Below are 27,696 nucleotides of genomic sequence, written 5' to 3'. Positions count from 1 at the left end.
CACTGGTGAAGGTCACCATTGTTTAAAGTATGTATATACATAAGAATTGGAAGAGTTTTTATGGAATAGTCACAAAGTTGCTGTTGTTTTTGTAACCTTTTTTTAAATCACTTATAGGCAAGACAGGCTTAAAACACAGTTTTGATGTTTAAAAAAAAGTGTTACGATGGCTGAATTACTGTCAAATCAGGGAAATTGGATTTTTGCAATGTATTATGTATATTAAAATAAATTTAATCTGCATCATCTTATACCATCAAGAGTGTTGAATATTTTCACTCTTTTGAGTTGTTCAAGTATCTATTCCATACAGAAATTGACTTCCTCTAGTTTTCATTTGAGTATGAAACAAAAAGCAATGTTAAAAAAAAAAAGCTGGAAGTGCTTTGGTATTAGAATGTTAGGGAAAAACATAACCTGTCTCATATCCAGAAGCATTCATTTCTAGTACTTCTCCCATCCCCAGTACTGTCAGAAGTTTAACTGCATTTTGATTGCATTTTTTAGTGTAGACCTGAACCTGACTTTGAATCTTTTGAAAACCATTCAAGCTCAAAGATATTTTAACAGGTTTTTGAGCTTTTTCTATTGTATTATACATGTAAAATGTGTATTAGTTGTTTTTTTGAGTGATGATGAAAAGTGTGCTCCTAAGGAATTGTTATCATTAACTATTTCCTTTCATAACATTAAAAATATTAATCATTGTCTTGAGAAAATACCCAGTGTGGGTAACAGCATGTCAAAATTCATCTGGCAGATCCTAAAGATTCTCAGCTTTATTTTTTGTCTTTCTCTGTTAGGAGATGTCACTATCTTGACCTGGAGATTAGGACTGGAATTTAGTACCATCTTAAATCTGAATATAGCAATTTTATAAAGAGTTGCACAGCTCCTTCCCTGTCACATCAACAAACTGAAAATTTACAGTGGCTAGTTTTTTTTAGAGAAGTTCAAGTAGAAAACTTTGAAATCTGCTGATCTAAGGCTATGATCAGTAGGGATGTTTCAAAGTTTAGACAAAAGAGCAGAGAGGTGCTATCAAAAATCTTGTCCCAAGTGCTGGTCATGAGAGAACCTTTAAGAGGCACAGTCTCCTTGAGCCAAGGTTGAAGTTACAGGCAGTGCTGGGCAGATCAACCACACAACCCAGGCAATCTCTGTAGTGAATTGAGCCTTCTAGGACCCTGCCTGTCACACTGCAAGCCATCCCTCCACTGCTCCAGCTGTGTGCCTGTGAAATGATATTTTAAAGCCTCATTATAAAAGACTTCCAGATGATCTGACCTCATTACTTCTGGAATAATATGTTTCTGGTTGGAAGTAAGGGGTTGCTCTTGATGACTTTATTATTCTGTGTCAAACACTTTGCCCCCTGGAGAATAAGTGGGAGAATAACAACAAGAAGGTAGCACAGACTGACACTGCAGACTTGTATGTGCAGAAAGTTTTATTGAAGTTTGTAACTAAATATCTTCTATAACCTAAGTGCTGGATAGAATGTATGTCTTAGGAGAAGTGTCAGGTTTTTGCTTTCCTTTCTTTTTCTTTTTTTTTTTCTTTTCCACTACATTTAGAGGCAAAAAACTGAAAAGTAACTGACTTTTAAATCGATGTGACAGTTTTTGCTGTCTAACCTAAACAGATCCATTTTTACATTTAATTAGATTCAATGACCCAGTGTTTCTTATATCAACACTATTTTATTTCAAAGTTCATTCCTGTCCTCAGCTTCACCTGTCATTATGGCACATCAGCACTTACACTTCCAGTCAGTCATGCAGTTTGAGACTCAGGGGGTCTGATTATCTCACCCTGAAATTTCAGAGTCAGCTTTAAATATTTATGCAGATAATTAATTTTTGCTGTTCCTACACAGGATTGACATCTTCAAGTACGTGATATATGGTGTAGCAGCTGCATTCTTTGTATATGGCATTCTGCTGATGGTGGAGGGATTCTTTACAACTGGTGCCATCAAGGATCTCTATGGAGATTTCAAAATCACCACTTGTGGCAGATGTGTGAGTGCCTGGGTAAGTGGCTAAGAAAGCTTTTGTACTTATGACAAATTCAATATGCTCTGTATATATTTTTAGTGCTTTGTGATGTTTATTTTCGGTTTTGTTTTTCTTTAATATTTTTTGATTCCTCAGTTCACTGTTCAAAAATTACAGCAAAGGAGAACAGAGCGTTATAAATATTCTCTGTATTGGTTAAATGCTAAGTAATTCTTGCTACTCAGGAGCAATGAGTTCCATCAGCTGAGTGAGAAAGCTTGTTACCTCAGCAACATAAGCTGTACTGAGCAGGACTAAAACTGTAAGGCCTCCAGCTCTACTGGGAATGAAATATTTCCCTTACTAATATTTTCAGTTGTTTCAGAAATCTTGCCTGTTCCTCTTTGGAGCAAGCTGAGACCTGTCATCAGGTTCTATTTTGTTTCTAAATGGCAAACAGGTCATTATTTACTCCTGTGTTAATCTCTGGTTTGGAGAGACCATTCACTTACGACCCTGGAAAATTTGGATTCAAAAAATTTTGATTTGCATTAGGACTTAATTAGAAGTTTATCATAGTAAAATTGCTGACTGTTTCAAATGGGATTATTTCAAAATTTCTGTTCAGTGTCAGGTAAGTAACTTACTTTTTTGGTATTTGACTGTTCTGCATTTAAGCTAAGAGGCCTGTACTTGGTAGCTGCTGGAGCTGGATATTTCTGAAAACACAGTCTGCATGAAAACCTCATATTTTGTGATGAACACTAAATGGATAAATACAGCCAAATAGATCTGGGTGTTAGAGTACACTTAGTTTTTATGCTATATTATTGATAAATAACATATTAATTAGCAGGCAGGGTTGGGTTTCCCACTGTGCTCTGATATAACTGTCAATACTTAATTAAGTGCAATACAGTCTGAACAAATATAAGCAATAGTTACTTCCAGTCACACAAAGACTATAAAAATGAGTACTTTGGATACCCTGACATTTAAGGTTAAACTGGACACAGTTGACCTGCATCTTGTAAACTGGAGAATGCAGTCTGTATGCCATTACTATTTAGATGCAACCTGCTCCACAATAATCTGTGGTTTTATCTCCTTTTCTTCTTGTCATCATTGTATGGGTTTGGCGCTTTGACTAAGATTGCTTTAAAACCTTTAAATAAATATATTAAAAAAAACTGAGAACATTTTAAATTAAGAGCAGTCATTGCTTATGCCAACACTGCTTTCATCTTCTGGAAAGAAGTCTCTAATTTGTATTCACTGAGGAGCTACTAAGTTAGTTCCAATTCTGTACAGAGTAGCAAAATTTTCAGAACACTTTTTCTTCACAGCTTCTATGAATGCCTGTCCTGAGTATTGCAGCAGAGCAGCGCTACATCTTCTCTCAGTTTTGATAACTATAACTCTGTAGTATATGTCTAAAGGAAAGGAATGCTTAAGCAGCTATTCCATGGTTAATATCACTGTTATTACTAGTTATTGATGAAATTATTTCCTTCAACACTTTGCTTTCCTCATCAGTAATCTGCAATGTTTGTGTTTTACTTTGAGAAGCCCTGGGTTGATATACATGGTGCAGCTAAGGTTCAAGCTGTATACTCTTTATGACCACAATTACAACAACTCATCAATCAGTTTGAGTTAAATACCTTCTTGTCCTTGTTCTTGAAGTCAGTTTCTTCTTTTTCCTGGTGAAAAAACCCACGAACCTGCTGTTTGATTGCTGGTCTCATTTTGATGCTGTGTCAGTAAGATTGCTATACAAATGTCTGGAGTTATTCTGGGTTATTATTCTGGCTTTAGTGTCTGTACTCTAGAGAGTATATGTCAATTAAAACTTGATATCCTTTTGACTAGGTTGATTTTCATTGTCTCATACTTAACATTCTTAAGGGAAAAAAAATAACATCTTAGGTTTAAAAAATACATATATTTGGAATTACAAAATGTTTCAATCCAAGACAGATGTGTTTAGAATTTATTCAGTTCCATAACACACGCAATGTTATCAAGAAATAAGACCTAAGAACAACAAAAAGAATAGTGGAGAGGTAAATGAAATCAAATCAGTAATGTGTGTCAAGGCCAGATTGTTCAATTGCTAAAATAGTGCTGTAATAAATTTTATTTCTGTACAGTTGCCAAAATGAGATAATGCTATTGAGAAGGGTTGGCAGATACTACAAGTTGCAAGAAAACTTCCTTGTATACAGTTTTGAGGTAGTAATTTTGTAAATATTAAAAATCTAAACTGTCAAAGATTAAACAGTTGGTTTCTTTTAGCAGTGCCTTAATATTAACAGAAATGTACACAGAGGATATTTGTTGTTTTGAAAAATTAAAATTATAAAAATGGCTCCACATCAAAAACACCTTTGTAAAAATTCCAGTTGTGACATGATTTCACATCAAATTTGTTGATGTCTTTCTAAATAGAAGTTTAAAATTTAACATTTCAGTTAAAGTCTGAAAATGAAGCCCTTCAGCTTTACAATTGCCATCAGTTGTTTGTCATTATTATTTTGCAGGAGCAACTTTGTTATGTCTGTGACTAAACCTATTATGAAAATGTAGGAAAAAATCAATTAAAATTCAAGAAAGAAAAAATTATTTTAACTTTGCATGGATAAGCTATATTTCTATGTATGGAAATACATAAAAAAACCCACCTTTTTATCTTAAAAAATATTTTTGAAAAGCAGACTTTTGAGAACACCAACATCAGAATGAATATTTCATGTGCTCTTCCTGACCTCCCTCCTTAGCTGCAAATACCTCAGTTTCTAGCTCTGAATGGGCAAAAGGAATTTTTTTTGCCTGAAGTAATGGAAAAAGAAGCAGCTCAGTCTAACCTTTCCAGTGAATGTATAGCTGACTTATCAGCTGATACGAGCATTCAGAAGCTTAGCATCCAAGTCATGTCAGCGCTGCCATGGAGTACAGCCTCTCACATCTGAGAGAGGAATTGTGAAAGTGACAGTGAGGACTCTCACTGGCACTGTGTGCAGACTTAATTTACTGTGAAAAGTAAAACAAAAGCAGTAAAACAATGGCAGTCACATTCGAGGAGGGATGGCTTTCATTCTAGCCCTCATTTTTCCGTGCCTGAACACGCTTTTAGAGTATTAAATAGACATTCATATATAGCTGTGCTGCAGCACGATCAGTGAAGAATGGGAGACAGGCCTGGAGCCAACTGTAACACTGTTGTCATGCTTGCAATTTAATACCCTTCCTATTTATATTCAGCTGCCTTGGCCATGGAAAGCCTCATTTACACCTTGTTTTAGAATATCTGCTCATAGAGTCAAAAGAAGTACAATGACACTTTCCCCCTCATGTTATGCTATAAAATGGGAAAGGAGATTTGGTTTTAGTTTTATTTCATCAGAAAAAATATATGAAGACTTAATTATGGTAGTTGTATTTCTATTTCTTTGTACCTTGCTCTTCAAAAGAACTACATTAACGCTCTAGAGAAAGATAGTTTATATTCTAAACTTCACTCACATATACCTTCTGTATCTTTAGTTTTAGGACTATTCCATTTAATTACTGACAAGGATTTTTCTGCCTTTGAAAATAATTCTGGATATCTGATTACCTTTGGGCTAATTCATACATGCTTCTTGAGTGCCTAAAGTAAAACATGAACTTCCCAAATATTTCCAGATTTTATTTTGAAAAAAAAAAAAAAAAAAAGCAAAAAACCGTGGAAGCTGCACAAATGTTTTGAAAAACCATCTGTGAACTCATCACTTCATCTTTTCCTTACAAGACCAGTTATTCTAGAGGCAGTGAAACTGCATCATATTGACATTTGATTCTTTGTGGAACAGGAGGAAGAGAGTTCAGTGCAGGCTCAGCTGGCTTTCCCTCCCAGAGCAGATGTATTATTTCTGAATGTTGGAAATGAAGCTCTCATTTCTGAAAATTAGATACCATGTCTGGATATTCTGGGGTAAAACTGCTGATCTGACAGACAGGGAGGCCTTGCTTATTGTTAAATTCTGCTCCATGTGAGGAATGTAGTGTGCCTCATGCCATATTTGTGGGAAATAAAGGACCTTCTCTCCAAGACAGCAGAGGAGAATCAGTAAATTAAGGGTCCAGAAATTGTAAATTTCAGAGTAAATTAAGGGTCCAGAATCCTTTAAACCCATCTTAACTGGGGAAAGTATCTAAAAATCATGTCCTCATACATGTTTAGTTGTGTATGCTGTATGTGGTTTCACACTGTGACATGGGAAATGGGGAAGGTGAGATTCATAGTGCTCTGACCTTTCAGATTGCTCAACTGAAAACCAGCAACATGACTTTTTTTTCCCCACAAATTACCCAGAAGCTAATGGAGTAGTTAGCTTCAGAGGGATTATATTATGGCACAGATATATCCCACCTAATTAAGGATGTCAAGAAAAAGGCCTATGCTCCTTCAGTAGTTAAAGGAGAGGGCAGCTTAGGCAAACTTTATCAGGTGAATTGAATTTTTTTGTCACTGTCCTATTTCCTGCAAAGAGAAAAACTCTCAAGTCTTTTAAGTTATGTCTTTTATATTAAGCTCTTCAATCAACTATATACATTTAGTTGTATGTATCCTGCCTGGCCCCTTTAGCTGGAATTTAGGTGAATAACATTTGCTATCTAAACACTGCTGGAGTTAGTAGATGAAAGAAAACATATTAGCAATTTTATAGGTTGTTGGAATTAATTTTATCCCTGGATATTAAACCAGTCTTGGAATTTCTTTAGAGAGCTGTGTTCCTTGTAGTTTTCTGCTCTTGATCTTAAAATAGAAAGAACAAGCCCTAGCAGCAGTCCAAAACTCAGCTGAATGGTTAGAAGAGTCATCTCTATGTCACTCTCTCCCAACTGCATTGTTGATATACATATGGCATCTTGAAAAGAAAGAATAAACCAAATTATTTTTTTCACTCTTTGTTACATTTTTAGAAATATTTTGCAACGAGCTCAGAAATTTTGTTATGTATTTCTATGTGCTGAATCTACTTTTTTTCTGTCTTGTTTCTGTACTCTGTGGAAGCCTTTTTGTTTTTCTTTATTGCACAGCTCCAGATTTTCTCACTCAGTAATATTGCACATATAAAATCATACTTTCCTTTGATATTCATTCTCTCCCATACCTTCCCATGTGTTGTATATGCAGCCCTTTTGTTGACTGTGGTATTCATTAGTTCCTTTGATAGAGGGGTGTGCCAGACATTGTAATTTGCCTTGCCAGTACCTTCCCATCTTCTCTTGGTCTTGCTCTCGCTGACAGCAACGTTGTTGCTGGAGGTGATAAACTGGATGGTTTTGTTTCACATGGTGCTTCGTGTCTTGCACATGGATGACAGATTGTTTTTCTTGGCATGTAAACTCAGTCAGCAATTATTTTTTTGTTAATAAATTGCTGTCATACATTTCCAAAGTATGCTTGACTTTGGGAGTAGTTTCTCCATTGGCTTTACCTTTCTTTTATGGATCATCATAAAATGCTCAAGATGATAGCTTTATTTCCCCCATGTACAAATAATCCATCTCAGCTTTAACTTGAATGCTTCATCAGATGATGACACTTTTCCCTGATTCTTGCTCTCATCTGGCTAACTTATTAACTGCATCTAGATATCTTACTCTTTTTATAGTTTTTTAGGCCTTGGAATATTAGTGGAATTATCACAAATTCATTATTTTTATGGTGAAAAAACAATAAAAAAAACCCATGTGCCTTTGTTCTTCTTATGAACTGCATCTTCCTGTTGATGTCCTATGAATTCATAATTAGCTCTGTAAATATTTTTGGTCATTGCTTTCATAGGAAATAGGGAAACTTTTAAATTTATTTAAGGTCACAATAAAATCTTAAAAGACTGTGTTATTGACTTTGAATGCTTGGCAAGACAGGAATAAAGCAAGGAAGGTCCCTACCCCTTCATTTTCACACAGGCTTCTCAAAGCCCATTAAGAATATAACAGGAAAGAAAACACCTTTTTTTGACAGCCAAGTATTAACCCTGAGTGACACACTTGTTTAGACTTATAGCTATTACTTCTGCTTGCTAGGTTAAGCTTCACTGCCTTGTGTCCAACTGCAAACCATGGAAACTTCCTAAAAAAATGTTGCATTGCAAATTTTGGAGATGTGGAAAATGTAAACAATCTGCATTGTTCAGTCCTTTCCCAGCTGAGTGTTACATCTTCATCTGTGTATAGAAAATTTGTCATCACTGAAAACCAGTAGAGTATGGTTTATAAAAAATTTATCAGCTCTTTGGTAGCATAACCAAGTAAATTTACTACTAAGACCAGCCTACATTATCAGGGAAAAGATAATGATGGAACTGATTGTTTTTTGTACTTAATGTCTTCGAATTGAATAGTTATGTGGCATGAACATAGGAAGGAGAGCACATGAAAAAGGTTAATTAATGAAGATATCCATATTTTAAAAAGTCATTTTTAAAAGCAAGTTATATATCTTCAATTCCATTTAAATACAAAGCAAATATCTTAACTACATTCCCAGACACTACTTCCTAGCATTAGAAAAATAGCACCAGAAAGGAAAACAAGAGGAGAAGGATAACTTTGTGAATGTGAAACTATAGCATGTGCATTTTGGGAAAAAGTAATTCCTGTTTGAAAAATTATAAAAAAATTACATAGGAAATTCTGCTTTTGTCAAGCAGCAGTAAAGATCCAATGCTTTCTACAGAGCTTCAGAAGCCTGTCAGACTACAAAAATTATGGTCTTGCCTGAAGGACATAAAGCAACTAATGATAACTTCAGGCAACACAATGCTACAAACTCATCAACATTCTAAAGAAAATTCAGAAATAAAAAATAAATTACAATATTTGGTTTCTAAGGAAGCACCAAAGAGAAAAATTATATCACCTTAAGGTAAAACTTTTGTCTTGCATCAATACAAACCCATCTTCAAACTGATATTTCACCAATTTGTTTACTAAGCAATATTTCAAAAAGTGAATCAATTTCTCAGAGAATAATTTCTCACATGACTGTGGAAATCTCCTCCTGCACTGCTACCAACAAATCAACAGCATGAATCAGAAAGAAAGCCAGTTTTTTACATGCATCCAAGTGGTTTCCAAAGCAATAGAAATAATGCATGGAATATTTTAACCTTGAAATACACATTTAGAAAAATATATGTGCAGATGAAAAGCCAAAAGCAACAGTGAGAATTGATCCAATTTTGACAAAATCAGTTTTTCTTCCATCTAAACTGTCTGTAGAAGAAAAATGTTTTAAAAAGCCAAACAAAATTGTTCCAAAATATAATTTCAGTTTTCCGGGATTTTATATTTTTATATTAACATATTTTAATAATCAAAGAAAATTCTCATTAGGTAGTATACAGTAAATGAATGAATTTCAATTAGGCAAACCTGAGAAGTCTGTCCCTCTATGGAGAGAAATTTGGACCAATATTGGCTTTTTTTTTTCTCTCTCGAAGCAGTTGACTTGAATGCAAGCCAAGGGATGTCAACCACATGACAGTAAAAGCACACCATGAAATCTATCCATGTTTCAACAAGACTTTTGGAGCTGTGCCTGGGAGTATAATATGTTAGAGAGAGAGAGAGAGAGGATGAACAGGTTTTGTAGAGGCAATTATAAATGTCCAACAAGTGATTGTTAGCAATGGAAGTGATGTTATAGAAAAGACTTTGCATGTGTGTATTTTCTGTGGTTTACAGTGCTTTTAGTGATGATATCAGAACAACAGTCTCTTCCAGAAGCATTGTATATAAAATAGACCAGTTGAAATATTCTTGCTTCATTTTTTTATTTCTCTCCATGAATGAGGCATGAATTTGGAGATGCTAGCTAGTACAGAAATTAAAATATTAGACACCATTTCCTTGTGAGCTACCCAACAGTCCTCCTTTAACATGTTTATGTCTAAAGACAACTGTTTGGTTTTTTTTTTCATTTTGTCACTTATTTACATTTTAATAAATAATTGCATTTTTGTTTATAGATAACATTTTAAAATAAGCAGCTGAGGCTGTTTGAGCTTCTGCATTGCTAAAATGTTTCCCAGAGGAACTCAGCAAGTTTTATACTCACTCTCTTTCATATTTGCATATGGGGAATTTTACAAGTAAAACTGTCACACAAAAAAAAAATCACTGGGAAGAGGTGGCAGTGTTTATGGAGAGAGTCTTCTTTAAACATGAAAAAAAAATTGCAAAAATCTTCTGCATTAAATCTGAACCTCTGCAAAGAAGAACTAAATTCCTGTGAGGTAATAATACAGGTGATGAGCAGGACCAAATATCTAATCATTAAACTGCTCTGTCATAAAATTTTATTGATGAAGAGCCCTTATTGAGTCTGGACTGTTGATGTAAGGTGCAGTCAGAACCATGAATTATAGAAAATTGAATGCAAATAAACAACAGGCCTGAAGTGGGAACAAACACGTGTAGTACTTTAAATCTGACTTCCTGTAACCTGAAGGGAGAACTGTGCACTCTATCAGTACTCTCCCAGCACAACTGCATCAAGACAAATTTCAGCAGTTGAGGAAATATGTGTCAGCTGCAATAAATAATTAAAAAAGAGTATGCAAATGCATTTATGCAGAATATGTGCGGGGTAAAGAGACAGTAGCAATAACTCAGAGGAATTTTTTCTGGGTAAAATGAACAAGATGAAGCAGAGGGCCTGAAAGGCAAAGGTTAGTTATGAATTTGAGGCTGGGCAAAGTGCTAAAACTAAATAAGTTTTTAGTAGTATTGAAATTGAATATATGGACAATTGAAAGTGAATGTGATGCTTGAGAGACAGGACAATTCAGGAAGAAATTGAAAAGATCTTTCTGTTCATGCTTCTGTGTGGCCAAAAAATCCAACACAGCACCTTGTTCTGGAAAAAGCACCCAAAACCAGGACTGCACTGTGCTGCAGAGGCCAGCTGCTTCCCAGTATTCCCATAAGAGACAGCCAGGCTCACCCTGGGCTTATTCTGGGTGATGTCCAGCAAAGCCAGGGTTTCATAATGAAGCATGAGAGGCTCAGAGCAGGATGGATGTACATGATCTCTGTAGGTATGGTTTTGATCTCTGGCAAAAGCTGTTTAAGAGAATTTCTGAAGCAGTGAAGAGGTTTGGAAGGAACCTCTTAGCTCATGTAGCTGAAAGTAAACATTTTTTGTGTGTGTGTCATAGGATAATAAATCGAAATGTGATGCAAACACAACAAGGTGCACATCTTTTTGCTGCTCTCTGTGTTGAGAGCTCACGTCAGGGAGTTCATATAAAATAAATATATGATGAGATTGAGAGAAAGTGTAAAAGTAAGTACTGAGTGGTTTGGAACAAAGATAAAATTACATGGCAACGTGAGCTCTCTGGAGTTAAGTTTTATTTGGGCACTTAATTTGTTGCTATATTTCTGTATTATTTTTCTTGTTGTAAGCAGTAGTGTCCTCATAAAATGACATGAATGAGGTTTAATTTGTTTCCTTTTCATTCCATTTCTGTTTGTAGAAACTCTACCTTCTAGATATGATTTCACTGTCTCTGTCCCTAGGGTCATTGAAGCCATCATACAATGTTTCTTCAGGGGTACTAAATTATTTATAACAAAACTAAAACAAGAAGAGTGTTTGAAATTTAATGAATGTGCTTTTCATGGGACAAGTACCCATAAATTAGGAAAGAAGGAGGGAAAAAAAACCCAAACCAACCAGTTACTGAAATCTTCATCTTATTAAAATAGATAGGATTTGAGTAATGTTTTCAGTGGAAAAAGGATTTCAACCATCTATGACCATCAGGGAAGTTGTGCTCCACATAAACAATTTCAGAATATGCTCTGAAATACCTGCTTCCTGATATTGGTTTGTTTTTACTTAAATTATTCCAGAAGGTTGATGATTCGCCTGCTTTGATAATTTATAACTCAGAAAAGCCATTACAGGCACTGAAAAGCTTACAAAATCTGGCAAGAGCATTTTGCCTGCCACAGTGATGATACAAAAACGCCAAAACACTAAAAAGGTTAAATATTTCTTTGTTCAAATAATTATTCATTTCAGCTATTCTTTGCAAATATGAGCTGAGTTTAAATTCGTGATCTTTCTTCTTCATTATTTGGTAGATGAATTTCACTACCACTTCTACTTTGTTTTGAGTTTATGTGTTTGGCTCCTTAGAGTGAAAAATCAAACTGATCAGAGAAAGTAATTCTCACTATAAACACAATAGCTAGGATGCTAAAGGACAAGCTGTGATACCACTTTAAGATGCTAGGCTGCTATTCCAGAAATCTTCAGCTTGTCACATAGCAGAATGCTACTTCAAAGGAGAAAGATCCCTTTGAATCTCGGGAGATTGGCTTCTGAATTTAATTCCTGGAGAGAACAGGCTCCTTAAGCATTCCTTGTAAGTTCTCTTGAGCAAAGAGGGAAGGTTGTAATAGCAGAGAAAATGATATTAAAAAAGACTTTTTTCTTCCCTTTGTTTTTTTTAAAGTCAAATAATTCATAATTCCATTCACTTATAAAAAGAAGCTACCACCTGCTATTGCTAGAAACTAATTTATTGTAGAAAGATAAACTTTTTTTACTGCTCTTACAGCAAGAAGTATATTACTGCCCAGAACACATTTCTGTGGTTTGCTTCACTGCTATCAGTGATAGCAGCTTCCAGGCATAACCCATCATTACCACACAGTTTAACTTGAAGTTTTGTGTTTTAGTTATTCTTACATAAACAAAGGAAACTTCCATATTTTTCTGTCTTCTTGGTGCTCTTGGTGCTATGACATGAAATTAGGTATGTCATTGCCCATTGGCTCTTAAGCTGAAAGACATTGACAGAGGAAAACTGAAGTTCTTTCTTTTCTAAAATATGTTTTTAAAATGAATTCATCATTTGAGCAATTTTTCTGAGATACTCAACCAATCAGATTCATGTTTTTAGGAGAATCCATTCCATAAAAAGCAGACAGTTCTCTCTGAGAAGGCAGCTCTTGTGACTCACAGCAGCTATCATGACATTTGCCCATTTTATGCCCAAGGCAGATTTTTTTAGAGGCTAATGAGCTCTGTTTTCCCCCTCCTTGCTATACTAGTGCTTTGTATTATCTCAGTTGAAATTTTTGAGTAGGCTTCTTTATCATTACTATGGATCAGAAAATAAAAAGATATTAAAAAGAATTTGTAATGCTCATGAAAAGGCCTATCTTTTTTTTTTTTTTCTATTTGGTGCTAATCACAAAATAGGAAGATTCTCAAATCTATATGGAGCCCAGTCATAAAAACAGTTCTTACATTTCAGTGATGTAACTAATTTAAAAGATTTAGCACTTCATTAAATTATCTGGATGTCCTACCCTGAGACAAGTACTAAATGCATTAAGTATTGTTTATTTCACAAATTCTAGAAGGAACACAAGTATGACTTCAGACTTACTTGTTTTTGTCAAGCTAAGAATATAGTCTAGAAGGCTGGTTTACTTTGAAAACACTTCTAGAATTAATGAGAATTTAAAGTCTATACAAAGACAGACTTCTTTCTTATTTTATATTTATTTCCTGCCTTAGAAAAACAATGAGTGTAACTCTTGATAACAAATTAAGATCTGACATAGCAATTTAGATCTCATATCCCTGAATCTACATTTCTATATAATTTTCCAAGGAATTTGTAAGTGTGTGCCTGGGGTGGAGACAGATATTTCTTCATTAATTTTAACGCTGTAATATGGAAAGGAAAAAAAAGAAAACAGTAAAAGAACAATAACAACAACAGGAAAAGGAGCACGCACAGAACAGTATTTACTTGTGTTAGCTATTTGCTCTGCAGTAGATGGGCTAGAATTTCCAATATATAAAGCAACCAACTCAAGGAAATGTCTAAAGCAGTATTCAAGGGTGCATATCTATTTTGGACTTTGCTATCACTTTTTCTATTTTACCAGCCGGGTTTGTAGTAAGTGGATTATTGGGAAAATTTCGTAAGGAAAACTGCTGTTACCTGCATGAATGAATTTTTAGAAATCTTTGTGTGTAAATTGGACACATCAGCTGTTCTTTTAAACTAGTTGGACGTTGAGGAAAAAGTTAAAACAGTTTCTAACCCTCAAACTGGTAAACATGAATGTAAAGTATGGATATTGAAGCATGGACAACTAACTCAAAAAAAAGGATAGAAAGCTGTTATCAAAAGTATTAAACAGCTTTTCAAACTACTACTACAAGGCTCATTTACCTAGAGACAATCAGGAAAATTAATCTGAAATAAATTTTAAACTGGATTAATTAAACTACATTAAATCCCTATGTAAACACACTTCCTCAGAATTAAAATTACTTTTATTTAATAATATTTGGAAGTGAGTTAAAGTAAATCAAATTAAGGTCTCTTTAATATTGCTTAAGAACATCCATTTCATAACTTCAACACAATAAATGTATCTCATTTAGAATTCAGACCTTTTGTTGCTTTGGATTGCTTTTCCTGGTCAGATCAATGTGGATAAGCCACACTGCTACAATTTTTAGTACCATTTACAACCTTTTGGATTCTGACTTTATTTGATTTCCATAACTAAAATCTGTACATATATTAGGCTTTTTCCTGTATTACTTGAATTGAGAGATCTTGCATTAAAAAAACAAAACCAAAACAAAAAAAAGAAAATATCATCAATTTTCGCCTTATTCACTCTTTAAGGTTTAATTTTTGGCAGATACTTGATCAGCTTATTTAGCTTTCAAAAATATTTCCTATTTCTTATTTTCAGGACCAATATTTTTCTGAGGCAAGCAGCTAAAAAAATGTTTGTGTGATATTAGTGTGATGAAATTTTTTTGTTTCCAGTAATGTGTTTAGATTCATCAGCATTTCTGAAGCCAACAAATACTGGGGCTATTTGGATTCAATATTTAGAAACCAATTTCCTCATTTTATCATGTAGCCTCTTCATATCCTTTCCACAGCATAAAATGAAAAGATGGTTTGTTATTAATAAGTGTATTTCCCAGTGGTGTCAGGCCAGCAAAGGAGCAGCAAGGTGGCATGTTTGCATATTTATAGGACATTTGCTTACTTTTTTTCTGAATGATGAATTTGCTTTTAGATCCCAAATATGTATGAATGCAATTACAGAATGGCAAAAATATAGTCTCATTGGTTCAATGCCAAAAGGATTTGCCAGAGAGACTTTGTGGCAGTCACAGATAAAGACTCATTTTTATTAAGAGCCCAATTTTAAAAACAAAAGAAGCAAAGCCTACAGTATTTAATTTTAATTTTTTTACTTCATGATTGGTAGTGGAAGACACAACCACAGGGCCACTTGTCCTAACTATGGAGTAGTGGTGATGAGAGAGTGGGACAGATATGCTTCACAGAGCCTGCAGCTGTCTCTACTTCAGGTACATTGCTTTGCATCCATCGTTGGCACCAGAATGCGAGGAACATGGAGTTAGCTTGCACTCTGGAGGCATCATTCTTGTTCTTCAGAAACACCAGGCTGATGCTTTGGCATCATTTTGACCTGATCATTAATGGATTATCTGGCCAAAACCATAAATTAAATAAGGACAGAAGCAGACAAAGCCAGTCATAGATGCATTGGTTACTTCTCTGTTGTTCCTTTCTTCCAGTGGTGAACCAGTTCAATTCTGACTTAACACTGTTTTGTTTTTCCTTTTTTCACTGCAGTTTATCATGCTGACATACATCTTTATGTTGGCCTGGCTTGGAGTTACAGCTTTCACTTCCCTGCCTGTTTACATGTACTTCAACCTGTGGACCATTTGCCGAAATGCCACTGTAGTGGATGGAGCTAACCTCTGCTTGGATCTCCGCCAGTATGGTATGTAAATCAAAAGCACTAAAAGAAAAGTAAGATTTCACAAAAGAAAGCATCCCACTGCTTTGCTTCCATGTATCTGAAATGAACTGTTCAGTGTTTCTGAAGCAATTGTTAAGTGTCCCTCCCTGCCCTTTTACCCACTAGTCTAGACAGTGCATAAAAGATAAACTGCATTGCCCATCCTGACAAAAATTGAGTCAGCCTTGTCAATCTTCCCAGAGTAATAAAAATCTGGCATGGGGCTTTGGCTTAGTCTCTTCAAAAATTGCTGTAACTTGTCTAAAATGCTTAATTAGTCATCTATCTGGAGAATGACTTTTCATTTTGTGATGTTATATCCTGGGGTATCAGCTGTCTCTGCAGAGGTGAATTTGGACACAAGATTAATTGCTTTCAAAAACCTTGATGAGGACCAACAATACTGATAGTGACACTCTAAGATAGTGGTGGAAAGAGAAATAGAGAGAGAGTGGGGCTAAAGCCTGAATGTTGGAGGTTAGAATAATGTGGGGTTGTGCACCTATGTGTGTTTTGAGAGAAGATGAAATTTGGGTAGAAAGGAATTTGTGATCTTAAAATATCTGAGAATTCTTGTGTTGGTGATGGTATTCAATTCCTTCCTTCTACAAGACTGGTTTGATTCTACATGTTATGATCTTGATGATTTCTCAACCCACAGGGCTTTGTGCAATCATACTCTCAACAGACAGTTTCTTATCTTTCCTTTTGTTTCCTTGGCCATTTCCTTTTGCAAGGAAATGGTTTCAATGATAGTAAACATTTCAATTAACCTGAAATTAAATATTTGACATTTTTCTGTCATGAGAAGGAAGGCAAGTTGGTGGTTTTTATTGTTTGGTTTTTTCCTCCTACACAGCATGGCAGGTGAGTTTAAAAAGCAATTATCTGTATAGATCCCATCAAGTGTATTATTTTTCTTTCTATGACTTTTTATTTTGTTAATATTCATGCCTTTTTTTGTATTAATTCTATTTAGAGTGTTCATAGAACACTAACATATACAGTGTGTATTCTGTGAATGTACCTGTTTCCTGTAGATTCAGTGCAAAAAACACAGATTGATGTTAGGAAAGAACCATTTTACATGGTAACTGAGTTAGCTGCAGTTTTTTTCTTGAAGATAGTTTTTGATTTAGTATCTGGACACTAGCTAAAGGAAGCAAGGTAGCAGATTCTACTTATTATTGCTGAAAAGAGAAAAAATAAAGTATAAGTTTTTGTAATGCTTTTCTTTAACTTGTGGAAGAAGCTTTATAACAGATCAATATGTTTGAAACCAATACACAGCACATTTTTCTACATGAGGGTAGAGAAGGTTCGTGAACATTTGAAGTGTATAAACTGGTTGCAAATAATTTCTGGTTCTTTAATCATTGTGCTGATCAAAATTGGGAATAAAGATATTTTCAAAAATGGCAGAACAATTGTTACCTACGTGTTTTTTACTGGGGCTTTTACTAAATAGATAATGTGTTTTGTGCTGGCTGAAATAGAATAGAATTCTAGAATGGTTTTAGTTGAAAGGCAGCTTAAAGACAAGTTCCAGCCTCTTGCCATGGGGCAGGGAGACATTCCTCTAGATCAGGTTGCTCAGGACCCCATCCAACCTGTCCTTCAACACTTCCAGGATGGAATGTCACCATTTCTCAGGGAAACATGTTCTGTTCCGTGCCTCAACACCCTCCCAATAAGGAATTTCTTCCTTACGTCTAAACTAAACTTATCCTCTTTCAGTTCAAGCCATTACCCCTTGTTCTACTGCACATGCCCTTATATGAAGTTCCTCTCCAGCTCTCTTGACAGACCCTTTTAGTTCCTGGAAGGCTGCTAAAGGTCTCCCCAAAACCTTCTCTTCTCCAGGCTCTGCAATTCCAACTGCCTTAGGCTGTCTTCACAGGAGAGTTGCTCCAGACTCCTGATTGTTAACAAACCCCAGATACCATTGTTAAAATAAGTTCTTAGCTTTTCTCATATACAAGAAGTTGATCTGTACCAGGAATTGCAAATAATGTGAATATTTATTCTTCTCCAGGTATTGTAACTGTTGGAGAGGAAAAGAAGGTTTGCACCTCATCAGAAAGTTTCATCAAGATGTGTGACTCTAATGAGGTAAATAAATATCAGCATTTTGGGCAATCCATAATATATGTTGTAGTACAAGGTAGCTGATATATGTTTTCTTACTGTTAATGGTCTAATTCTAGCTATGGTGATGAATTAAACCACAGTGAAAACTACAGTCAAGCAAGTAATTTTCCTAGTCTTTTACCAAATTGAGTCAGTGCAATTTCTCCAACCATTTGTTTTCTAAATATGCTTATGTTTTTTTTTTTTTTGGGGTTTTTTTAATAATTCCAGTATCTTATCCTTTGTAACTGAGAAGTTTTTGAAAGCCAGTGCCTCTGCTGCACAATAAATAGGTCCATATAATGAATCACTGATTGAAGGGTTTATGACTACTGTTGTGACTGGAGAGTAAAGATTGCAAATGGCTTTGGCCAAACCCTGTAGAGCATTAGGATAGTAGCTCTTAGTACATTTTTCTTTGTAGTTTTTCCCTTGGGCAAATGCCACCTGTTTCAGTGCAGTTGAGGATTCTGGTTTCGTTTTTAAATGATAAAGGATGAAGACAGGACAAACAAAATTACATCTGCCTAAAACAAAGAGAGGCTAAAATGTTCATCCCTCTGAAGCCAGAAGGGTCAATACATGCTAAGTGTTTTACTGGATCTTACTGTGGTTGAATCAATCTTAGAAGGAAGGTACACAATCCTCCCTTACACCAAAACCACCTTCCAAAATCAGCTCTTGTGAAGTTGACTCTCTGTGGCTGCTGCCTAAACCGGGTCACTGACATTAAAAGCAAATGTAATCATTTGGTTTGGGGTGAGGTAAAGATGGTGATTAATTTGAATTATGTAAGTAACTTGATTTATATTATATCATTATGAACAAATTTGAGAGGAAAGTGGATAATATATGAGGATGGAAAAATACAGTTAATGAAGGGAAAATGGGGTTTCTTAGGTTGTCTCTGCCACTGGAGGAGCCTCCACAAACATAATTCTTGTAAGCTAGAATTGTAGTACTGTAGAATAAAAAAAAACCCAAACAAAACCCTCAAAATGTGCTGGAGTGTTTATTTTAAATAAATAATTTTTTTAAATTTTTTTTTATGTAAATGCTGTATATTTAAATAGAGTTGTGCTTTTTCCCTGACATGAGCATTGTAACAAAACAAGCACAAGCACAATTACATGTGGTGATATCAATCTCTTGGAAAAATATTTCTATTCATTACTTTTGTGGAAGGGTGGCACCAGGAAGGTAATTATTTGTTCTATGTTAGTCTGATTTTTTGTTCATTTTCTGTTTGCTGTACAACCATGGAAGTCCTTTTCTTTGCTTCCCTTTGCAGCTAAACATGACATTCCACTTGTTCATTGTGGCACTTGCTGGAGCTGGAGCAGCAGTCATTGCTATGGTAAGCTACCATACCCCTCTCTACCTCATCTAAATTGCTGATACCTTCTGGTTCTGACTTAGGATCAGCTCTTCAATTTCCATACTATCACTCAAAGCTATTATTAAAATGTAGTTCTGTTATTCAGTACTCTCCCTTTTTTTCTTCTTTTTTTTTAATATATTGGTGGATTCCTTTTCAAGTAGAGTATCATGATTACTTTTTTGAATTGATAAAACACCTTTAAGTACATACTAAGAATTTTTGCTGTTCTCTTGCTGTATTCAGACAAGGGTCTGAATTCACATGTCTATTTTGTAACCATAGTATTATACTTTTATGATCTCTGCCTTTCTGGGTATTCATTGGCTTGCCACACTGCTATTTTAGGAGCAGAAGCTTTTTGTCAGTTCTGTGAATATATATGAATGTGTTGATTTTTCTGTCAGGACTAATTTCTCTGCTCCTTTATAATGAAGATCACTTTAAATTTTGACATTTTGTCAATGAGAAGGTTCCACTAAGAAAAAAGTATGTGAGCTAGCACCCTGCTCTTCTGTCTTTTGTCAGCTGCATTTGCTTGAGCATAAAGATATTTTTAGACTCACAATTCTCTGCTGGTGTAGGTTTGCATTATGCATGCTGGAGTGGGAAATTAAAAGTGACTGTTACTTGGTTCTGATGCTTTCATAAGTGTCAGTGGTAGTGATTCCTATGTGCTGCTTGTACAAGTAATTTTTTATGGATCATAAGGCCATGATTTGTTTTTTTATCCTTAGAATTACATTTATAAAAAAGTACATTCAGAAAATATTCAATGAAGTTAGTACTCCTCTTACATCAATGATTTTTGTTATCTGCCATTTTTTCATTATTGCATGACACCCTGCAAACAGCAAAGATAGCTAAATGAAAAATATAGATTTTCAATGCAGTTTTTTTTTCAAGCCCACAAATAATAAGTGTAAGAATAGAATAAAATTAATAATAATGATTTAATTGTTTTTTCAAACTGAAATTTTTCTGCTTATAGTTCCAAAATTGGTGACCATATAGCAATTATGATCATATACCGTTAGTGTTAGGAAATTAAATCTAAGAGATAATTAGTTTTCCACTGTGTGATTATTTTGAAGTATATTCAGTAGATATCATAAAATGATATTTTGTTCAGATGAAAATTCTACATTTCTAACAAAAGGTTTGAATTCAAATAGCCACCAAAAGATATTAAATTAAAAATAACACATCTTCAGTGAAAGCAAATTAAGTAAATACATTGTGCCACATAGTTTGAATACATAATACTTTCAATGAAGTTTTTTAAAAGTCCCTTCAAAGCTCAGCATAACAAAGATAACATAGCTGCATTACACTGGGCACAAATACCCTTTGGATTCACTTTGGTGGTGTATATTTATTCACATATTTTTGAAGGATTACCTATTCCCAAGCATGCTTTCTGTTAAAGTCTATAACACACACAGCAGACATGATAACACTGTTCTAACGAAAATATAAATTAATATTCTAAGTGCTAGTAAATTTCATACTGTCCTAGTGCTGGTAGATGTATGCTTCATTAAATGTTTGCAGCAGTTTTTTTCAAGTTTCTAACTATACTGTTTGTTTTTAACCACCATTCTAACCTGTTAGATACCTAAAGACTAGCAGATTCCAATCTTTGGTAGTGTAATTTCTAAAATCAGCATACCAGACCACATCTGTAGGCTGACATGAGCTTCACACTTGCCATAGTACCCCAAACACAAGGGAAATGAGGGAAAATACAGAATTTTGTGGTTGGACATGCAGACACTACAAGGTTCTCCTTTAAAGAAAGTTTACTTTCCCCAGGTAAAATTTATTTCAAGGAGGAGAAATTAATTTGGGGTCCTAACTATCTCATCCAGGAAGAAGAAGGTATCTTTTTTCTCCAGATCTTACACTCAAATTAGTAGACAGAGGTAATGCATCAGCAGTGAGAAACAGTGTGCAGAAGTCATTTCAGTCATTGGAGAACCAGTGCCCTTCACTACATGTGCTGCTTCAAGAATAATCATAAATATGAAAGGATGACATTTGTCTTTGTGTATATCCAGAACACGTTTGTGAAATTAAACAGGAAAATTGGATTAAAATACCAGCCTTTTACAAAAGAAAAAGCTTATTAATATAATTCACTCTTAAAACATTTCCTGCAAACAATTACTTTAAACCAGAATAGTCCATCTGACAGAAGTGGTAAGTATATTGTATTTATGGCCAGCCAGTAGCAGTAGTACAACATCAGTGCTGAATGACAGAATTGGCAAAATCTGCTTCCTGAAATGACATTTTAAGTTATGACTTGAATATACTCCACTATATCCTCACTTCTGGATTTATAAACAATTGCAAGTACCAGACTATGTAATTTCTGAAGATTTCTTAAACTCTTTAATGCCAATATGATTCTACAAAATTCACAAAAGAATCAGCTTATTCATAAATACTCTGTCTATCTGTCCCCAGGATACTTTTAATAAAACAGGTTTTTAAAACAATATTTTTCAAAAAGTAGTCATTTATTGCAAAATCACCAAATAACTTGTTAAAACTTGCAAAACCATTTGATAGCAAATCACAATTTCCCCATATCTTTTGGTCTCAGATATGCCTATGAATGTTGGAATTTTTTTCCCAAATCACTCTTTAGTCTGCAAAGGAGAATGCTGGTTTTGGGTTTCAAAAGGTGAATTGTCCTACATATTAGGACTGATATACAGAAAACCTCATATATTTTACAGTATATGTTAAGGAAAGTTTCATTTGCAGCAAAGAACACAGTCAAAGAGTTTATTTTGAAAACTTATCATTCTTATGTCAATGCAAGATGGGGAAAAAACAACCAAAGCCTGATAGAATTATTTATGCTGTAATGCTTTTTGAGAGTCTTTATCATGAAAAAAAAATAGCCAGGCTTTTGAATCATACTTAATTTGTACCATATAGGATTCTGAGCAGTACTGTTCTTTCTTATGTCTGAATAGATAACAAAGGCATTTGGAATAGATAATTACTAGCAAATTTTATACATTCATACTTATAAATTTTACAGTTGTCAGTGTTGTGTTAGATAGAAACAGAAGACTTGAAGTGGTTTAAATGTAAGCTCTAGCATTCAACAGTTGATTGTAAAGCCAGTATACATTCTACCTGTTGTGTTTCCCCTGAAACACTGTGGAAAAACTTCATTATGAGATGCAAAATTTCCTTTCTCAAAAGTTACCACGTGACCTGGTAACTCTTTTGCCTTAACTTCCACAGAAATGATGTCCTGTAAGGTGGAGGTGCAATCAGGTCTCCTGAAATAGGAACAAGGGAAATGTAAAGGGGTCTGTTCTTCTCCCCAGTATGATTGTGCTCTTCTGCAGGTTGTGAGATGCATGTAAAGGGAGGAATTGAAGTTATTTACACTTGGGTCCTGGGGAAGTAGTGACATGTCCTGCATGGAAAAATAAAACAAAAAAAAGAAACCCCAAATAGCCAACTCCTCAATTTCTAAACACTGAAACATGCTTTCACCCTATGAAGAAATCTAAGCAGGAATAGGTATGGAAAGACCCTGCAGTGCCTTGCATATTGTCTGTAATTGAAACCTCCTGAGGCAGACTGTGGAATCTGCCTGGCTTCAATTTAAATAAGCCTTGACTAAGGAAGGCCTCACTGGCTTCAGGCTATTCAGGTCATGGAATTGTGAAATGCAATTAGACAGCCACTTAGAAATGACCTCCTTAATGCGGCAGTGTTATCGAGGAACTTAAAATAAAAAACAAAGGTGGTGGTACTGTTCAATGTATATGTCATTATAAACATGAATGTATATTTGAGATGATATCAGTTAAAGCAGGTGTTTCATGGCAAGTCTTCCTACTTACATTGAATATGAACTCCAAGAGTTTTCAACAGTTTCTACAGTAGTTTGATTCAGTATCTTCACAAGGAAGGGATGGGCAAAGTGTGAGTGTTTAATGAAGGTCAGACTGTTACCAATATGCCTTTAAAGTAGTCTATTTTTTAACAAAGAAAAATGCTCTGAACAACTTCTTTCTATTTTATGTCTCCTCAAGTCAGAGAGTATTCCTCAAATAAGGATTAATTGGAAACTTGACATAAAACATAAGGATAAAAAAGGTAGCAAAAATATCTGGTCTTTTTAAGGGCTTCAGAATACTTTCTTTGATCTTAATTATACAGATTAAGAAATGTATTTTTTCCTGTACTAATCAGCAACAATTGCCAACAAACAATTGAAAAAAAAGTCCAAATATCCCAAAAGAAAAAAACCCAAATGTACAAGAATGGATCTGTTCATTTAATATGAATCTAAGATACTCATATGTACAATAGTACAACATGAAAAGGAGAATTTGCATAATCTAAAGGTGTTTTTTTATTATTTGTTGTATTATTATTCCATTTTCCATTAACTGAATAATCCCAGAATAGTTCCTCGATTTCTTAATAGAGAAGGGTGAAATATTTTGGATCTCAAAAAATTGTCCATTGCTTCTGAGGAAGAAGATTAACATAAGTTAAAGAGTTGCTCTCATCAGAAAGTGTCTGAAAGCCTGCTAGGGAAGGAATAAATGTCCAGAGAGTCCCAGCATAAACTAGTTGAATATCCTGGTGGAACACTTTTATTTTCTGACTGAATACAGAGTAAACAAAGATCCAAAATTTTTTTTTACTAAATTTTGTCATATTTTGCCTAACTGAACTTATTTTTCAGTTACTGACAATTTTCCTCCAGACTTGTGAGTTAAATAAAAAGTTACAATTGTAGCTGAAAGTAAGTCATGGCTTAATGGAAAGAAAATGCTAACTTTAAGAAAAATTAAGAAGCAAAACTTTCTGTTATTGTATTAGATATGCAATCATAAGATGTGTCTATGGCATATTTTGATCTTAAGAACTACTTTAACAAAAACTTCTTCAGTGGGTTAAAGTGTACAACAAATACATAACCTAGAAGGCATTTTTGCATGTACCTTTGCAGACTAACTGAAAAATAATGCAGGGATGATTTGGAATTCAGATTTTTCAGGTCTTGGGGTTTTGTTTCTTATATCTATTGCTTCCAAGTACTAGTTATAGTAACAGTAACAGCTATGAGATGAGTAATCTGAAGGTTAATGAAGCCTGAATTTGCCATCATGGTTCTACAGTACTTCTTGACACAAGAATGCCTAGCTGCTGCTGATGAGACCCTACAGCCTCCAAGTTTACATGTGCTCTATTCTGTCTACCTCTATTGTTTCTTAACGCTGTGTTACCTCTCTTGCAGGTTCATTATCTCATGGTCTTGTCTGCCAACTGGGCCTATGTGAAAGATGCTTGCAGAATGCAAAAATATGAGGATATTAAGTCAAAGGAGGAACAAGAGCTGCATGATATTCATTCTACTCGCTCTAAAGAGCGGCTCAATGCTTATACATAAAAGAAACCTTGTCTTACTTCCTAACATGTGAATGCTTTGTTGTTTAACTAAAGGCCATCCTACCATTTTAAAAACAATTGAAAGTGCTTCTCACGAAAGATAGTTTGGGTGACTTACATATCACCTACATACAATTCTTGGTTGTCTAGCACTTGGTTTCTTAATTAGTTCTTACTTTGTGTGATCATTCTATACCACAAAGCTCCTAAATAGCCTTTCCCGAATCCCTTTAGGCTAATTAGTTCCGATAGGTCAAGGATACTAAACTATTGTCAAATACAACTATGTGTTTGATTTTTTTAATCACTTTGTATGTGTTATGCATAACACCTTTTGCATTGTTTCTTATATGTTTTTGGAAAAAAAGTAGCTTTTTATACTTTTTAGTTTTGAGTTCTAAAACTACTTTAACTACAGGTATACTTCAAAGGGACCATTGTACATGATGTACAATATATAAAGAAAACATTCTGATGACTTTCCTTTATATATGGAAAACCTGCCAGAGGGACCCTGATCAACTTGAATGAAGGTCCTAAGAACGTTTTAAACAATCAAAGGTGCAATTTCTAAATTTGTAATAGTGGGTAAAAAAATAAAAAAAAAAGCGAAAAAGAAAAAAAAAGAAAAAAAAGAAAAAAGTGCTTCTTATCTTTGTTAACATTGTATTATTGATGTTTTTAAAGAATATTCTCTTGTTTCAAGTTCCATGGGTGATAATTCCTGTTTGTATTGTGAGCATGCAGTCCGTGGTGCTAACAATGCATGGCCACTTGCCTTTTGAAGGAATTCAATACCACGGCTACCTGTTAACGAGTTATGGTATATAGACAACTGTTAATTAAGTGATATAGTTATTCATAGTTTTCTACAGAATAATCTCTCTTTAATTCAATGATGGTTATGCTAAATTGGAGCTGTTCATGTGATGATGTAAGAAATTACTGCTTAGCTACATTTATGAAAGTAATATATCAAAAATGCAGTGACCATAGGAGTCAGATGTCTTTTTACCTGCTTTAAAAATTTAAATGGATTGCACCTGTCTGAACTGTAAAAGATATATTAAAGGAGACTTCCATAAATGTTATAGCTTGGCTTCTAGCTTTCCTACACATAACAGTTTACCTGTATTACGTTGAAGTAAGGTGAAAGACCACTACAGAGCTTATTATTTCAAAGTGTAGTAATATATTTGAACCTTTATTTTGATATGAAAATGTTATCAGAATGATAGGTCATCTTAATTTGAAAGAATTACCTGTATCAAAAACAGAACAAAAAACCCTATTTAAGAAAAGTCGGTATTATTGGACCAAATTTGGTGGATTTTTTCTTTTTATTTTGCCTATTTCTAATGCTACAAGAATGCTGTAAAGTGTCTTTTAAAGTGATGTAGCCTGACAAGACATTTTTGTCAGTGTTAAAAATCTTAGGTAGTTTTGTGCACTTATTGGACCATTGTGAATTCTCTCTCAGTGTAAGTGCATTTCTAATAAAACTTCTTGAGTAAAACTCTTCTTTGTACTATTACTAGTCATGCATCATCAGTAATTTTTAACAATTCTTGTAGTAAGTAGAAGGTAATACTATAGTTATTTGTGGCATGATAATGCATTAAGTAGTATTAGTTGGTTGAGTTCTTTTTCTTTTTCTTTTCTTTTGCTTGTTTTGGGTTTTTTTTTTTTTTTTTTGGTTGTGTTTTTGATTTGGGGTTTTGGATTTGATTTGGATTTTTTTTTTACACTTAAGCTGTCCTACGGGGTCAACAGTTTTCTGATAATGTGCAGTACAGGTATTACAGTTCTGCAAAAAGTATTAGGAACCTCTTTTTGGACTCTATATTGTAGTGTTTCAGTTTTGTGTCTTAAAATGTTTGTGCTGATTTTTAAAACTATGTCTTTTAAACTCATGTAATGATGTTAATGCTTTTGGCTCTTCTCTGGTATTAGAGTTTGTATTTTCACAAAGAATGCTTTGTAGCAGGCATTACAATTAATCTGTTTTGTACATAAATGTGCCAACAGCTTGATGGTGGCGTTTTTGAAATGTAGAACAAAGTGCTTGCAAAATGTAATAAACACACTTGTGTACTTTGTGTTCTTGTTAATTCTTTGTGTAGTGTTTTTTTGCCTATACTGGACAGGTCACTGTAACCAGAAATGGAAGAGGCTTGTTTCTCCTACAGACCTTGCTATTGCACAGATTTCTTTAAATATGTCTCCTAATCAGCATTTAGTGTCAGAAATCATACATCTGAAGACTAAGAGAGTAAAATATTTTCTAAGAGCAGAGTTTCATAGTCTAGGAAGTGCCAGGTAGCAGAAGTCATGCTTGCTCTACTTTTGACATATCAGTCAAAAGAAGAATTGGGCAAGATTCCAATACTACAGTGTCATATGGAACAGCTCAGCAGAAACTGATCTTTGAATATTGCTGGGGATACTGATTTCTGGATGGTACAGCAGCTAATACTTTGATATCTCAATAACAATACTACATTTCTTGCATGCATGTAAAGTAATTTAAAGGGTTAAGAGAGATCTATAGCTGTGCCAGCTAACCTGATACCACTAATGAAAATAATTTAAAATACAATTCCACAATGTGTTTGCTTCTCAGTTCACCAGCTGTTATGGAGCTCTTTGTGTGCTCTCAATAAGGACTTGCATCATAATGGCAGGAGCAGCGCAAGCCAAGGGAGTGGAGGAGCTTCCCAAAGCACAGCACATCAGTCATAAGTGATTCACTTCAAAGTCTGAGCATGTTTGGTTTATTCCAGAGACTTCTCTGTTTGTTGACAGCCTCAGCTGATTTTTCCTGAGGTAGGCTGCATGGATCTTGCCTTCTAT

The 27,696-nt window shown here is 34.6% G+C and overlaps 1 protein-coding gene across 1 annotated transcript in view; it reads left to right on the top strand.

Moving 5' to 3' along the window:
- The window catches only part of GPM6A (glycoprotein M6A), a 114,920-nt gene extending 87,966 nt beyond the window's left edge, over positions 1-26,954 (top strand). The window contains exons 3-7 of the mRNA XM_059844560.1: positions 1,880-2,036; positions 15,725-15,878; positions 17,932-18,008; positions 19,318-19,383; positions 24,692-26,954. Of these exons, the coding sequence (XP_059700543.1) occupies positions 1,880-2,036; positions 15,725-15,878; positions 17,932-18,008; positions 19,318-19,383; positions 24,692-24,844 (607 nt within the window). The 3' untranslated portion in view covers positions 24,845-26,954. The remainder of the gene's footprint in view (positions 1-1,879; positions 2,037-15,724; positions 15,879-17,931; positions 18,009-19,317; positions 19,384-24,691) is intronic.
- Positions 26,955-27,696: the final 742 nt, after the last annotated feature.

Source organism: Haemorhous mexicanus, chromosome 4 (assembly GCF_027477595.1).
Source record: "Haemorhous mexicanus isolate bHaeMex1 chromosome 4, bHaeMex1.pri, whole genome shotgun sequence".
In the NCBI taxonomy this organism is placed as follows: Eukaryota; Metazoa; Chordata; class Aves; order Passeriformes; family Fringillidae; genus Haemorhous; species Haemorhous mexicanus.
This window is presented reverse-complemented; position numbering and strand designations above follow the sequence as displayed.